Here is a 16866-nt window from a genome sequence, read left to right on the forward strand (position 1 = left end):
GTGCATTCACTTAAATTATATGCAGTTTCTAAAAATCTGCTTCCAGTTAACTTGTAAAGAAAAAGTTTCTTGCTATCAAATGACTTTTGAAAATACATGTACATCACCCACCATCTGCAAAAGAGAAATGGATGCATGATCAATTCAGACTATATTTAATACATATGCTTACTACTTTTGCTAATAAGCAGAAACAGTTAATTAATGGAATTCACTAAGATCCATTCCATACTGTTCTTCAATGTTTGCTTATTTTTTCCTTGATATACAAGCAATAGGATAGTAAATGAAGAGGGAAAATTGTAGGGAAATGGGAGATGGAAGGATGAAGTAAAAGAGAATGTTTGAATGCCTAAAATATTTACAATATTAGAAATTATATTGTATATATTCATGCTGACTTGTAAATAATTTCATAAATGTTTTTAAGTATGTGGTATTACATATTAGTATGTGTAATCTGTTGCGTGAAGGAGACTTAAGAAAATCACATTCATTTGACAGAATACTCAGTGTAGTTTCTGAGTGTAATTGCAACAATTGGTGATTATAACAACATTTGAAGTGAAAAATTAGTTTGGAGATCACGCAGGTAAATTTGATTTCTCCAATGCTGAGTGAGTAAAAATTTGAAAACATAATGTTCTTTATAGTTTTTGTTAAATAGTGCCATTCAGCCACTAGATGTCTTAATGTACCATATACAATTTAATTTTGCTATTTGAACCTTCATAAAAAAAAAAGATAGAAAGATGAAAAACAACTGTAGAGAAGCTTGTATACTTATGTCTATAGTTTTGAACATTTTGTTCATGAAGAAATTGCCTCTGGGTAAGTGATAATGGTGATACAATAATGGACACTGAAAGTCAGATCCATGGTTTATTCACTTACAAGGTTAGCAAAAGTTTTAGAGAGAAGAAAGTAAATGAACATTAGTCAATGGAGAAAGATTGGTTAATGTGGGAAAGGGGGAAAGAGGGTTTAAAAGAACTAGTGTCTGGAAAAAGTATTCACCATACCAGTTACATTTCGTCTGCCTTCTTTTTATCATGCCTATTAGACTCAGTTATGAAGTGTTAAGTATTAAAAACATGAAAGACTCTTTCCAGAAATATTTCATTGATTATTCACATATGTCTCTGCTGCCTAGCCATTGAATCTGCTGTAGTATTTCTATGCATAACATCATCTGTTTTCTATCTGAATCTAATAGACTCAGTGTTTAATTTCCTGAAAAGCCCTGATCAAGTTTGAAGGAAAGGGGGGCATTTTTATGCATTTTTTCTCCTGCCCCTTTTCGTTTTGTCCATTTAAACTTATCTATGTCTTCCATTTCACTAGTCTGTAGTATCAACCCAGAGAATGATTAACTGAGACTGTCTGAGGTACTTAGGTCAATAACGCAGCAGAAGTAATTAAGGTTTATTTACCAGTTCATAATACAAAAGGTTAATACCTACTAAAACCCTCATTAGGATTTCTTTGGAGAAAATGCCCTGTGAAACATTACTTTTGTCACATCCTATGAGAATATAATCCCCTGTTTTCCTAAGACTGTTGATTAGGGTGAAGGAATTTCCCTGTTTTAGTGTGATTTCTGCTGTAGAAAAAATATTTTTAAGAAAGTTATTGCACAGCAGCATGGTAATAATTTGCCATGAGTATAAACACTAACTTGGTCTTGTAACCCACTGGCAATTTGTAACCTTTCATTACTAGGAATGTGTATGACATAAAGAAATACACGAGGAATTTCTTACATATCTAGGAATTACATTCTTAACATATACTACAACAACATCACTTGATTATTAGAAGCAGATTGAAAAGTGTTATTATAAATTTACAGAAAGTACTGCTTTAAGTGAAACTGGTAACATACAATAAACTATACTACAAAAAAAAAAAAAACAAACATAAAAAATGTGATTTTTTATGAAAATAAATTGTAAGTAATTCTGTGGAGTAATGTCAAGGAGTGATTTTAACTAGATAACCACAAGTATTCATATGAAAATATCAATCTGGCAGCCTGGCATATCCTCTTCAACTCCTACTGAAGCCAAAGAAAATCAAAAGTAGTTTCATTATTTCTTTCCACAGGTGCAAAGCATTTTGTAAGACTGTGCTCTGTAACAGCAATATTCTATATGCTAATAGTCTACACTCCCTGAATCTCATTGCTGAATTCTCAATTACTTCAGCAGAGTAGGGTAAACTCCTTAATCTAAGAAGAGAAAGTAATCTGAGCTGGATCATTAATGAGTACACATTGGCATAGCTCCATTCCCTCAAATGGTTGGAAGCCAATTTCCATATTCCAAATGATAATAATTAGGTGGGTATATGTTTGTGGGATCCAGATCTTAATTACTCCCTTGATATTTATTCAGTTCTTTCACATAGCATCTGTGGGAGGAGAGGCATTATAAACACTAGAAAAAATATGATGTGCTGCTAGCTGACAGATGCTACTATTGATAACTGCAAAAACTATATGTACTTTGTAACCAAAATCACCACCAGCTTTTGCATACTTACATAACTCCATTGTGCAATAATCTGTTATGAATGAAAATAAATAGTAACATGCTTATTAAGCATCTATTTTACAGGTAGAATTAAGGTTTGAAATCTAGGGTGCTGTTAAGCATATAAGTTCCACATATTGCACATTATGAAAAAATCTATATCTTGTTTAATTAGTGTGTTGTCAAATTAGACTATTGTCTAATTAGTGCTTTTGAGTATCTATGAACCATTCCGCTGTTTCTGTAAAGAAAAAAAAAGTGCAAATATTTAATTTAACTTCTCTGCAGAATGTACTCTATACATACCTGGTTGTGTATTTGCATGCATGTATTTCTTGGTTTGTCTTCCTCCCCAGCGTTTTTTAAACTTATTGCCTGATTGTATCCAAAGCTGTCAGAAAACTAGAGGTCTCCAAGGTATTAACTCTGTATTTACGTTGCTCCACATTAACTACAATTTCCATGAGACAAGCAAGGGACAGTCAGTTAGTGCTCACAACAAGAGAGCAACTAAGTGTGAGGTTGTCCCTTGGGTACCAGCAGAGATTCTACACAGAAACTCATTCTTAAGACACAATTTCATCGCTACTCCAATTGTACTACAAAAGATGCAGTGCCTTATTTTAAAGGAACTGATGTTACCTCTCATATGTTACTCTTTCTTTCTAGGCCCTCTCCACTTTTCAGAAAATAGGAACAAAAGGCTTGATATCTGTCTTTTTGGATGAAGTCACGGTGTATTATAGATTACTACACCATGTTGTGAAGTATAGATTGTGATTCATAATCTATAAATAGTGGTGCTATTTGTTTACTTTCATTTATCATCATTGTGTTTTTGTTGTTGTTGTTGTTGTTTTTTTGTTTTTTCATGCAGTCTGTACTTCAAGAAATAGTTTTAAATGAGTATGTTTTCTGAGACTTCCTCTAGACCTTTCACAGCATAAAAATGTGAAAGGAATACAAACAGTTCAGGTGATTCCCCAGAAAATATTCTCTTTTTTTTTTCAAGGCACTGCTGTGATTTTTATTTTCCTCTAAAGTTAAAACATGGTGAATAGTCATTTGTTAACTGATGTGTCCTCTGAGCCACCTTTGGTCTTCATCTAATTCTGGAAAGCTTAATTGTTGAAAGTCTTTTCTGTATTAATAAAAAATGCATACACAGTTATAAAATGTACTGTGAACTTAGGCACATGGTCTGAACTTTTGGGTAGACCTGTGCGGTGTCAAGAGTTGGACTTGATGATCCTTAAGGGTCCCTTCCAACTCAGGATATTCTATGATTCTATGAACTCTTTTGCCATATTTTTCATCAAATGGGAATTTCTATCCAGCAGCTGACTTTTGTTTCAGAACAATGTGATGACTTTTATACCATAATTACTGATTTCCTTTCCAGCCTCTTCTGAAGTACTGTCAAAGGTTTCTTTTTTTTTTTTTCTTTTTGAAAGCGCAGCAAGCCTGTGTCACACAGATCACAGCAACAAAACAGAGAATGAAGACTATCATGAGTCCCTTGATTATGGTAGTTGTGTGTATTGTGGTAAATATACAACAGGTTCTAAAATGTTTCCTTTTATCCCTATTGCCTAGCATTTTTTTTTCTTGATTTTTTTTTTTCTGTGTCATAGTAAGAAATTTCTGTAAGATTTGTTCCTTCTTTTGTGCTGTTGGTAGGTGGTGGGTGAATCTGAAATTCCAATAGTAACCATTTAAACTGGTGTGTGCATGTGCACCATGAGGAGAGAAGGGACTTTTATATGGAGTCCACTAGGTATAATAGCCTCAGGACCTGTGAAGAGAAGCAGACCTTGGCACATTTTTTTACCATTTAGTTATGTTTTTACATATCAGTTACTGGTTTTGAGTTCTTTCTGTTTCTTTGCCTGGTAGCTGGAAACACTGCTCTGTACTTACCTATGGTATAATTCCAGCCATTAAATAAATTACATCATAGAAGATTGTGACTCTGTAAGTAGAATTATTTCTAGCATCTTTCCAAAGATTTCCATGAGACCACAGATTTTTTCTTCCATTTAAGTCCTTATTCTTAACATCACTATTTAATAAATATTGTTTGGAGGAGGTAGGTATGTGGAGAAAAGGTTTGTATACATGCTCTTGCATTGCTGGTGTGGTTGGAGTCTTCTATACCTGCCTGGAAAATAAACTTGGAATTTTATGCCAAAGTACAGAAAACTTTTTTTTTTTTCTACATATATTTTACCTCTAAGACAATGTTTGTAAAAACAAATGGGAACACTTACTTCAAGTTAATTTTCTTTCTTTTTCTCTCTCTCTCTCTCTTTTTTTTTTTTTTTTTTTTTTTTTTTTTTTTAGTTGCTGTATCAAGAATGGGCAAGATATGGAGTATTTTACAAGTTTCAGCCTATTGACCTCATAAGGTAACATCAATATTTATGGTACACTAAGGGACCTGATTCTTATCTGATACAGATTAGTAAAGTTCCCGGCAGTTACATCAATAAATGAAATCTTGGATCAATCAGATCATTGAAAATAAAATTTCTCACTGTTTTTCTGTAGTTCTGATGATAGCTTACTTTACTAAACAATAATGTGCATTTGTTTCTGTATACCATGTTATCCTGGAGGCATTTCAGGATAATATTTCAGATTACCTTAATGAACTTTTATTGGAGATTGTGATCAAAGGCTGGTGTATAATCAGAAGCTAGTGTTTACAACACGAATCAGTATGAAAGTATTTGACAGTTTTGATTTTTTTTTCAATTCTGGTTTTACAAATTTTATTCATCTGAACACATCCATATGTGTTCACAATGGTTTGGTATATTTTGAATGTTAATATTTAGGTCATGCATCAAACATAGAAGTTAGGCTTAAATACAGACAAAACAATTCCATTTTTTTTTTTTTTAAAGGAACTTCCACGATACCTCTACAAAAAAAAGGAAAGAAAGAATCAAATAAACAGTATTTGTTGTGTGCTAAAATACCAGATGAACAAAACAAATATTTGGGAAATGTTTGTGAAAACTGCTGGCTGGAAATAATCTTTCATAAGATAACTGTCTTGGAATAAATAAACTGTGATATTAACAAATAAACAACGGAAAAAAATATTTATTGATAATTTTTATAACTGAGAAAGATGATATTTCTTAGTGTTTATTTTTTGAATAATCAAACTCCAGATAGTCTTTATTATACAATCTGACCTAAGTGATTAGCTGCAAAAGCTGGTGTTAGTAATATGGATAAACAATAACTTTTACAAAATATATTAATTATATTTTGAGTTAAAGTTCTGAAAAGCACATAGTTTTTCAAAGACTTAACTATTACATTCTTAACATGAGCAAAATTGAACTGTGACATGTTTCATATTGGCAAATGGAAGTGAGACTATCTCATCTTGGTTTGTATCAGGAATAGCGTAGCCAACAGGACCATGGAGGTGATCGTCCCCTTGTACTCTTGCTATGGTGAAGCTGCATCTCGTGTACTGTGTTCAGCTTTGGGCCCCTCACTACAAGAAGGGCATTGAGACCTTGGAATGTGTCCAGAGAAGGGCTACAAAGCTGGTGAAGGACCTGGAACACAAGTCCTATGAGGAACAGCTGGGGTTGTTTAGTCTGGAGAAGAGGAGGCTCAGGGGAGACCTTATTGCTTTCCATACCTACGTAAAAGGAAGATGTGGGGAGCTGGGGGTAACTAGTGATACGACTAAAAACAGATAACTAGTGATACGACTAGAGGGAATGGCCTCACGTTGTGCCAGGGTAGGTTCAGGTTAGAAATTAGGAGACATTTGTTCTCAGAAAGAGTAGTCAGGCATTGGAATGGATTGCCCAGGGAGGTGGCGGAGTCACCATCTTGGGGTGTTTAAGAAAACATTGGATATGGTACTTAGGGACATGGTTTAGTGGGTAATTTTGCTGTTTGGGGGCTGGATGGACCAGATGGTCTTGGAGGTCTTTTCCAACCTTAATGGTTCTGTGATTCTGTGATCTTTATGAAATTCTGCAAGACTTCAAAATTTCCCCTTTTTTGCCATAATATTTTTGTGTGAGAGTTACATACTTTTTCACTACTGGTTATTTGAGGCTAGGCTACTCTATGAATTAGGTAAGCTCAAAATAGTATTAAAGTACCTGGTATGTTCTTAGTAAATATTACAAATGTTAAGTTAAACTGTGACTGACAGAAGGAATTCTTAAATGTTACTAGACCTGTCAGAGTAGCTGAATTAAAAACAAAGACACATCTGCTTGTACTCCATCTTCATTTGTATCTTGCTGTCCCCATTATGATGTTTCACTATACTGGTACGATTTCATAGATGTTCTGTGGTTTAAACTTCTGTGAGAAAGAAAGAAGGTCCAGATGTGTAATTGATTCTCTTTTCTCAGAGTTGATTTTTCTTGCTTTTATATTTCTTCCTTTGCTAGACTGAAAGTTTGACAGCTACCACTAAAATAAATGTGTTTTTTTATCTATAGTTAATGTTAGGATTTGGAGTGTATATACCTGAAAAATTACCACCCTTTTCTTTTGGCGGCTAGGTTTTTGCACCTCTGTACTGGGGAGTGGAGGGAAGGGATGGGGGTATAAGCTTAAACAATATTTGCATCCTCAAGTTAATTACATTTTTTAATCTAATATTTTAAGACAACTTGTAACAATGTAGATCTTTTAAACTATTCCTGTTCACCTTTATTCGTTAAGAATACAAATGGAAAGTCATTCTTTAACCTAAGATGCTTATGCTAACATGGCACTGTAGAATTCTTATAAATCATTCCCATTACCTTTCTACTGTCCATGGTTACAGGTTTCTAAGTGACTATACACCAAAGCTTGAAAATCTGTATGTGTTATACTCAGTCTAGACACAAACTGGGATTATTTGAGGTCCTTGTTAAGGTTTGATATGCTGAGGGAGTGTTAATTGTATAATCAGTCTTAGAGTATTTTCATGTTCTTAAAAAATATGAAATTAAAAAGAGAAGGGAAAGAGGGAAGGGAAGGGAAGAGAAGGGAAGGGAAGGGAAGGGAAGGGAAGGGAAGGGAAGGGAAGGGAAGGGAAGGGAAGGGAAGGGAAGGGAAGGGAAGGGAAGGGAAGGGAAGGGAAGGGAAGGGAAGGGAAGGGAAGGGAAGGGAGGGAAAGAGAAAAGATGGGGCATTTTAGCATTTACTCAGAGTTCCATTCACTCCTGTGTCTTTATCAGTAAAAGTATTTTGCTCTGTTTTTATGCATCTCTTTGGGGTACAAGGAGAAAGTAATTTTGTATCCTAAATTAAGATTTCTATTCTAAATGCAATGGCAAATGAGGAGGGCTTCACCAGTTGAGAACACAGAGGGTTTTGCATATTTCTATTCTACAGCAAAACAACTTTATTTAACCAAAATCTTAGAGTGTTATCCAAATGCTTTTTTCAACTCCAGCATGCTTGGTGCCATGAGCACTTCCCTGTTCCAGTGCCAGATCACCCACTCAGCAAGGAACCTTTTCTAATATCCAACCTGAACTTTCCTTTGTGTCCTCTCACTGGTCACCAGAGAGAAGAGATCAGTGCTTGCCTTTCTGCTCCCCCTCATGAGGAAGCTGTAGGCTGTCTATAAGCTCACCCCTCAGTCTCCTCTTCTCTAAGCTGAACAATCCAAATGACTTCATTCACTCTTCATATGTCTTGCTCTCAAGACCCTTTACCATCTTTGTTGGTCTCCTTTGGACACTCTCTAATAGTTTTATATCCTTATATTGTGGTGCCCCAAACTGCCCATAGTACTTATGGTGAGGCTGGACCAATGCAGAGCAGGACAATGGCTAGCAACATTGTGCTTGATGTACCCCAAGGTACAGTTGGCTCTTTCAGCTGTCAAAACACACTGTTGACTCATATTCAACTTGTGATTGTCAGGAATCTCAAGATCTCTTTCCACAGGGCTGGTCTCCATCCTTTCATCCCCTCGTCTGTGCATTCAGCAATGATTGCCCCATCCCAGGTGCAGGATCTGGCACTTGCTTTTGTTAAACTTCATACTTGGTGATTGCCCAACCCTCTAGTCTGTCAAAATTTCTCTGCAAGGCCTTTCTGCCCTTGAAAGTGTCAAGTCAAGCACAGCTAGCTGTATTTTTAATTGTGGTGGAGTTTTTTCAAATATTAGTTCTTTAAGGTCCCAGCTCATCAGCTTCTTCAAACCCATCCCGTTTTTCATGTTTTCATTTCTATTTCCTATTGCTAGGACTTCATCTAACTTCTTTATATCTAACAACCTACATTATCCATTGCATGATTACTTCCAAAGCTCCAAGTGCCTGTATATACTTACCATGATGTAAAGCCTAAAAGTGGGAAGACATGGTCATTGTAAAGATTAAGATCATGTATAAGATAACTCTTTTTGCAGGAGTTAGTGGGAAAGTGTGTTAGACAAAATATTATTTATAGAATACAGCATGTAAATCAAAACCCTGGAGTTTTTTTACTCAAACTGTCTGCCTAGTATATCTCTCCTTTCCTATTTTAAACTATGTGTTTCTTTTGTCTGGAAAATTGTTTTAACTTTATTTGTAATGAATTCTGGGACTTCACTGCAGCATGTACATTTTGAACTAGCTCTTGACAGAACAGTCATCTGTTCCCCTCTCTTTGTGCATTTGAATGCTGTCTTCTTAAAGCGTGGCAGCCAGTAGCTTCAGTAGCTTTCTCTGATTTTTTTTTTTTTTTTTTTTAAGCAATGACAGACCTCTGATATTCAGAAGGTTGTTTGTCTCAGTTTTGAATACTGTTGCATTCATTTCCACTGTCTTGGGGCCTGTGTAGTGGTGTTCAGTGTAAGCAATTGGACTCCAAAAGTGATTTTACCATTTTGCCTCTTTTCCTTCTTAATTCTTTCATCAGTTTTCACCACAAAAACCAAAATGGGTATATCTGCTTGCCCTACTTAGAATAGAGCAGTTTTAAAGGAGTGATAAAATAAAGAAGGGAGTTCTGCAGAAATAGTGGTTTTATTGTCTTAGAGATAAATGTTTGCTCCTTACAGAAGTGTAATTAAGATCTATACTTTATACAGTATTCTCCTAACTGTGGCCAACCATTCTGGTCAATGCATTACCAAATCACTGCTTCCATCACCACAGCTCTTTGTAGCCACATCTGCATATCTGTAGACAGAACACATCTTTCCACATAAAGCCTGAAACTGCAGGAACGTGAAATTAAAGGTCTGTGGTGCATTCACTAATTCCAGAGGTACACTTAAATGTTGCTCAGTCATTGTGTTAACTCCGTGGCTATTTAACCTCTAAGTGCAATTTTTCCTGTATATTTTCCTTGCTCTGCTTCCCTGTCACCCTTCTGTTATCATTGTGAATTAACCTAACCAAATGTCCAATCTTTACTTTTTATACAATGCAGCCACTTTGGTAAAAAGCAACCTTTGATATGTGGTTATCTCAGATTGGGGTTGAACAATGCTTTCTAATGCTTACCTCAAAGCTAAGCCTAATCAGTCCAGACTAATATCTTGGGAGAGTGATGCATGTATAACTCACTGGTGGGCTGGCTGACCCAGCAGGTCAGTCTTACACTTCCCAGATCTTCAGCGAATATTTATATATTCTCTAAAAGCCAGGTTTCAAAGCAGAGCGCAATGAGGCCTGCCTTATATATACAATCAGCCAACTGAAAATAGTGAGCATCTAACACCCTCCTGCAAGGGTCATATGCCTATCACTAGCTCCCATAAGGCTGCAGAGAGGAAAGAAAACACCATGGTAGCTAGGCAGGGTAATACTCAGTTGCTAATGCCTGAAGAATAGTTATGTTATGAACTGTTCTCTCTGCTGAAGCAACTGTTGGATCAGGTGGTTATTTTCCACCTTCTCAATAACAAATCGTTTACAGCATGTGGTCTGCACACTATTAAAATTCTGAGCTTTTCTCTACCTGGCAGTTTGATTGCTTATTTAACAGAAATGCGTTTTCAGTGGAAAACTATCATGCATCAGGTTTAGTCTTTGATTCTTTTACAGTCTCTTTTCTTCACTAGGTGCCAATGGGGCACTCATTTTCGGCGGGGCGGGGGGAGAGGGTTTCTTTCCCTTTGAAGGAGAGGGGAAGGAGAGGGGAGCTTGCTTTTTTTTCTGGCAGTAGTCATCAGTGTGTTTAGGGTGTTGTAATTTCCTGCTTAGTCTGGTAAATTACTGTAGGATTTTTCTGACACAGCACAGATTCATGGGGCCCTGAAGAAGGTTCCCTTTTGCCAGGTGGGTAATGAGAGTAAAAAACGGTTCTTGATAAATGACTCCATTCTCATACAGAAATATGTGAACACCATGCAAGTCTTCCCTGACTGTCTTCAGCAGATGTATCTCCAACATTCACAAAGACGCTGGATCTATATACAAGGAACTCTTTATTAGGAAAAGGAGGAGAATGCAGCTTTAAGTTTGGGAAAGTGCAGAAATTGAACAAACATAGCATTAAGTACAAGAATGCCCATGAATTCTACCAGTAATTTTGACAGTAGTCCATCCATCTCCTTTCCAAACCTCTACTGAGAATGTACCCTGGGCACATCTTCTTGCTCTTGCCCTCTTGCACTTCAATTCCAACATCTTTTTATAGTTTCAAGGAACTCTATAACAAAGATTTATTCCCACCATAGGTTGTGTTCACCTTGCAGTTCATCATCATTTCAGCACTAGGTACAGCAGGAAATACTATGCCAGCATCCAGTCAGCCTTCATTTTGTCCTTTTTGCCAGTTTTTACCAGCAGAGACCTTCCTAGAGGAAGTGAGAAGAGATGGGAACCTGTAGCAGATTCCTGGGTATTGAGAAAGGAACACTTTCTCCATCATTATAATTTTTTCCCCTTTCTAGTGTCTGTGATCTCATTACCGCTCATGACCTCCCATTTCTGACACCTGTGTGATCTCTTTACCAGTCATGAACTTGTTTTATTTATGAATGAACTTTTACATCATATCATATACACATTAAATGGACTGCTTGTTAGATGCTTGATGCAAGGGCACATTTATCAGCAGTTGTAGGGACTTTCCCCTCCATCCTTGGAACTTCTCATCACAGGGTTCACACAAGTGCTCCAGTCTGTGTTATTTGCAAAGTAGAGAGTTATGCTCATGACGCATAAATCACTGAAGAATTTGTCTTATATTGTTCTGCTTTGTGCAGGCCTGTGAATGGATTGAAATGATTTACATACAGCTCCACATTTCTGAGTCCTCGCTAGTCCTGTAGGAAGTGGTTCTCTGTTTTGGCAGGAGCCTGGTCTTATTTATTGGTGCTTGTATGTAAGATGGAATTTCAAACTATTAAGTTTGTATAGCAATATTGAGGAAAACCAGATCCCCACTTTCTGATAAACATAATTCCCAGGCTTCAGGTTACTTTCTGAGCACTAAGATCCTTGTTACCACCCAGATTCCTCATTTCATCTGTGGGATTTTCAAAAACCAGATTCAGCAGAAGATGTGCACTTCTACATCAGGACTTATACAAAGGATGACTCTGAAGGCTGAAGATATTGCTGTGCAGCTTCCTGGTGGCTCCCTCTTAGCTTGTGCAGTTTTGTAAGCAGCTAGAAGTCTGTTTTGTCTGTGTGCAGAACTGTCTTAGAATTAGTTGCTTAGTGCCTATATGATGTATTAACTTCAAAGCAAGAAGCATATTAGCATATTTCTTCATGGAATTAAGTGATAGGCCCTAATTCAACTGTTATCTTTAGAATTGACATCAGTATACTTGACAGGAAACAAAGGTTTGTTCTTTTAAACTGGAGAAGGAAAAGCCAGAGGTAGCAGGTACATTTGGAAACAAAAGAGGAAATCTTACAAATTTGTATATCCAAACTTAAAATTATTGGTAAGTATCTAAAAGTTAATGTGTCTGAGAACTGCAGGGAGAAGAAAACAGCAATTGAGTGGTAGCATTTCTGCTTTTCTTTTAAAACTCTCTTGACACCTTAATCACGGTAGGAATTTTTGGCTATGGGATGTTGGATGAGAGGAGGTCTTTTTCTGACTTCCTGAACACCAAGCAGGGTTTAAGACCAACCCTTTTCATTTGGTTTAAAATTATACCCCAGTATTAAGACTTTTTTGTATGAGACATCCAACCATCTATACAAAAGTTTCATTAGAACAGACCATAGCTTTGTTTGATTCAGTAACCTGTTTCCAACAGTTGACAGAAACAAGATGACAAGATTAAGACTGGGCACTGTGCAACAATTGTTCCCTGAAAAGACCAACATAAGGAAGGTTTCCAACGTGATAAATATTTGAACTTCTACAATTATCACAGAGAACAGAAAATAAACATCTTTAATGCAATATGGAACAGGTGATGACTATTACTGTGTAGTCTTGGTTAAATAGTTGCAGTTAAAATGCTGAAACAACAATGAGCAAAACATCTTGTATGCATTTAATTACTCTTGCAGGGTGCATTTGATTTTTTTTTTCCTATTTGTCATAGTCTCAGAAGTCTTGAGGACTGTCAGTCTAAATTTTAATTTAAAAAATAAATTTATATAACTCTCTTATTGTCTCAAACCTGCAAGAGGAAAGTCTAAAGAATGACTGCCTCAAGTTATCCAATAAGATCATGGCTAACAAATAATTTATTATACTTTTTTGGAAAATTATATGTCTATGTTTTAACCACTAGATGGTGTCTATCTGAAAGTAGTGATATTCATAGTGCCATCTAAAGCAAATGCATTAAATTAATTCAGAGGCTCTAGTGAGGCCTACCTATATGAATCTGAAAAGCAAGACAGCTTTAATGAAATATTACATATTATAAATTAAATTTATTTATGAAAAGAAGTCAGTATCTGAGCTTCAAACTTCGTTAACCTAGATGATATAAAAATCATGGAAATTACCTGGAGAATACCAAAGATTAGGAAACTGTGAATATCAGTGACCTTGTACTTGTTCTGAGTATAAACCTTAGCAAACGTGTCAGGGAAGAAATGCTAGGTAACCTCCCTGCCAGTCTAAAAAAAAAGCTGATTCTCTATATCATATTATATAGATTACTCCTTATTTGTGGGAGCATGTAGAGTTTATTATTAGAGAAAAAAAAAAAAAAAAGTGATATGTATAACTGAATAAATTTAGTTCTTACATATAACCTCACTTGGTGGGCTGAAATGCTTCTGCAGTGAAACTGTATTCCCTTCCTCATAGGTAACCTTTACTGATTCACTGTAGTGTTGACTCAGCCTCAAGTAGCCTCAAGTAGCTAGGCTACCTGTTCTGGATTATGAGTTTGCCAGATTTGGAGGGCTAGTGACATTTTTGATTGATTTGTCAGGTTTTGACTGATTTATCAGGAGACATAATAGTTCATAGGTTGTCTTACATGAGTTCTCAAAACTGAGTGTTGGGGCATACACTGCATTACTGCTCTTGCTAAAAGTGTCTGTCTTAAGTAAAGGCTTCATAGCATAGTCTCATAGACATGTAGAGCTTTTGCAGGCATAAAATGTGACAGACAAATCCAGACATCCACGGAATAATGTAATCAGACACTTAATCCTTTCAAACACTGCATAAAGTTAAGGACTGCTAGTACTGCACACAAAAAAACTGTATGGATTATTATTATTATTATTTTATTTTTTTTAATGTTACTGCATATCACATTCTCTTCATGTGTAGCTTTCCAGTAAAAGGTCTCTAGGCATAAGGAACACTCAACAAAGGACATTCACAAGTCCAAAAACACTCTGTGGAAGCACTGAAGTTCTGTATTCTCCTGTAACAAATGGGGAACTCAGTTACAGTGCTTCTGACTAACCAGCAACATGTTGCTTGCTTACGCAATTGGTAGGTAGTCAGCCTTGACTTCTGTCTCAGTCATAGTACATGTATAATTACTATGCTTCTATTGTTCTTGGAATTACAGTCTGTAGCCAATTGGTTTTTACAGTTTATAATCCATCACCACAAACTATGCTCTCTCAGCTGTATTATGAATATTTCTTGGAATGGGAGCAATAACGATTGTAAATCTGCAAAGCTCAGTGAGTGGCTTGTCTCGGTTTTATTTCTTTACAGGCTAAGGTTTGATCTTTTGCTATTTTAAATTACTGTTAATACCTGAATCCTGAATTTTTATTCTATACACTTTTCCTGGGTATTTTCAAAACATTAGAATCTGAGAACTGAACAATTGCCTGCCTGTACATAAATCACCTTCCTTCTCCCTAACCAGTAACCTTTAACTGTTTTGAATAGTGATTATTTCTGAAAAGCCAAGAGACTGTTGGAAAGCATAATCCCACAGTTAATTTCAGTAGTTTAAAAATGTCTGCTCTCTAAGGAGTTCCAATATTTTGTCTTTTTTTTTTTTTTTTGGTTGGTTGGTCGTTTTATTTTTCATCCTATAATGGATCACAAAACATATTTCGCAGTGCCATATAAGAAAATATAACTGGTAGAATCTGTAATTTAGTCAGGTTTGTCTCCAGGCTTCAGGTACCTTTTGGAGGAAACAGAAAATGTTTGTTAACTAATGGTTTCAAATGAGAACTTTAATTAAATGTTAACTTCATTAAATGACTCTTCTGGCATCCTTTTTCATTCTACTTTCAGGTGAAAAGAATCATAGTTTTGGTATTTGGTAAATACTCTCATTCAGGAATCACTGGAGATGATTCAGTGCATTACTTGCAAGAGAAAATATACCAGATAGGAAGCCTTTTGTAGAAATCAAAAGCCATGTCTTGGCTCTTGACTTGTATCCATTTCTTACAAATTTCACCAAGCATTCCAAAATGAATGATGAATATTTGTAGATGCATACACAAACATTAATATTAGAGATAGATTTGGGGGTTTGATTCAGGGCTCCTGCACTGTTTATCAACTATTTTCACCCTCATATTAACTCTTTACTGGACAGTCTTGAGCTTTATCTCCAGCTTAAACAACGCCGTGTGCTCTTACTTTGGAAAGAGGGTCCTTTCATTGTTTTCTGCATATTGAACAATTTGTATTTTCTACTGTATTTTTTTTCCTTGCCTGAGACTCAACTGCCTTATAATTTAGCTGAAGTTCTGTCATTGTTTTTTTGTTTGTTTGTTTGTTTGTTTGTCTGTTTGTTTGTTTTTCTTATTCTCTTAAAATTTTAATAAAAATGTTTCTCGGACTACTGGCAAGTTGTTCCAAGGGGGATCGTTTTCTGCAAGGAGACTCTCTTGGCTTCCATTTTGCTCCATTTAGTGCAGTCTCTGTATATCTGAATTAAACACTAATGTATTTCTGCCCGAGACTGTCTGGACAGAATACGTGCATATATGCTGTCAGGCACATACATGGTAGAAATCTCTGGGATCTCTGGATACACAGCAGCCTCAGTGGTGCTGCTGAGGGGTAGTTCCACCCAGGTGGCCCACATGGTTGCAATAAGTGCTTGAATCTTGCCCTGAGAAAGTTCTCAAGTGGAGAAAAATGTCACGTCCAGAAAAATCTGTACATGGGTAACTACCTGGAGTGAAATAGTGAGGTACACAGAAATGTTTTGTCTTGTTTCTGATTCTGTTAGAGTGACTGGAGTTTTATCTATACTTCAGCAGTGTTTCTGAAATAAATGTACAGTTTTCAAAACCTCAGGTGGAAACATCAATGTGTTGGGAACTATTATCTCAATAATAATGTAAAATCTCCTGTGTTCTAAGATTAATATCTACTAGAAAATAGTGTTTGTACGGGTAATCGTTGTTCTACCTTCACTTTAAAGGCAGATTTTCTTCTCTTGACCAAGTCCATTAAAGGAGTTCATTGTGTTCCCAACCTTTTGCCACAGGCTATTATTTTCTTCAGTGGTCTTTCACAGATGTTCATAGGCCTACACTATGAACTGGCTTGATGAAGAAGTGGATATGGCCTTTTTTGGCTTTGCTTGTCTTTTTTTTTTTTTTTTTTTTTTTTTTAATAATACTCAACTTTGTAATGCACTAGCACAACTGAGAAGGTTAGCTGTGGGTCAGAGAGGGCATAAGGAAGCTGGAGATGTGAAAAAAGCTTTTAAACTAGCTCTGATAGCAGAGATTTTTGACATGAAACCTTACTTTGAAAAGACCACTTGTCCTTTCTCCCATGAGCAGACTCATCAGAATTCTAGGGACTATTTTTGTGAATAGGCTTATTTGAAGGCATAAGTAGCACATGTGCCTTTTGATAATTTACTCAATAAATAATTGTAAAACAGTTTAGTTTTGCATATAAAATATTGACTCAGTGGAGAGGCTCATGAATGAATCATGGCAAAAATAAAATAACTGTTTGCCTAGAA

At 36.0% G+C, this 16866-nt stretch overlaps 1 protein-coding gene across 4 annotated transcripts in view; it reads left to right on the forward strand.

Annotated features, from left to right (window-relative positions):
- The window catches only part of ANO2 (anoctamin 2), a 190394-nt gene that overhangs the window by 44601 nt on the left and 128927 nt on the right, over positions 1 to 16866 (forward strand). For all 4 annotated transcript variants that reach the window (XM_032207994.1, XM_032207993.1, XM_032207995.1 and 1 more), the window contains exon 9: positions 4878 to 4942. In XM_032207994.1, the coding sequence (XP_032063885.1) occupies positions 4878 to 4942 (65 nt within the window). The remainder of the gene's footprint in view (positions 1 to 4877; positions 4943 to 16866) is intronic.

This window comes from Aythya fuligula, chromosome 1 (genome assembly GCF_009819795.1).
Source record: "Aythya fuligula isolate bAytFul2 chromosome 1, bAytFul2.pri, whole genome shotgun sequence".
In the NCBI taxonomy this organism is placed as follows: Eukaryota; Metazoa; Chordata; class Aves; order Anseriformes; family Anatidae; genus Aythya; species Aythya fuligula.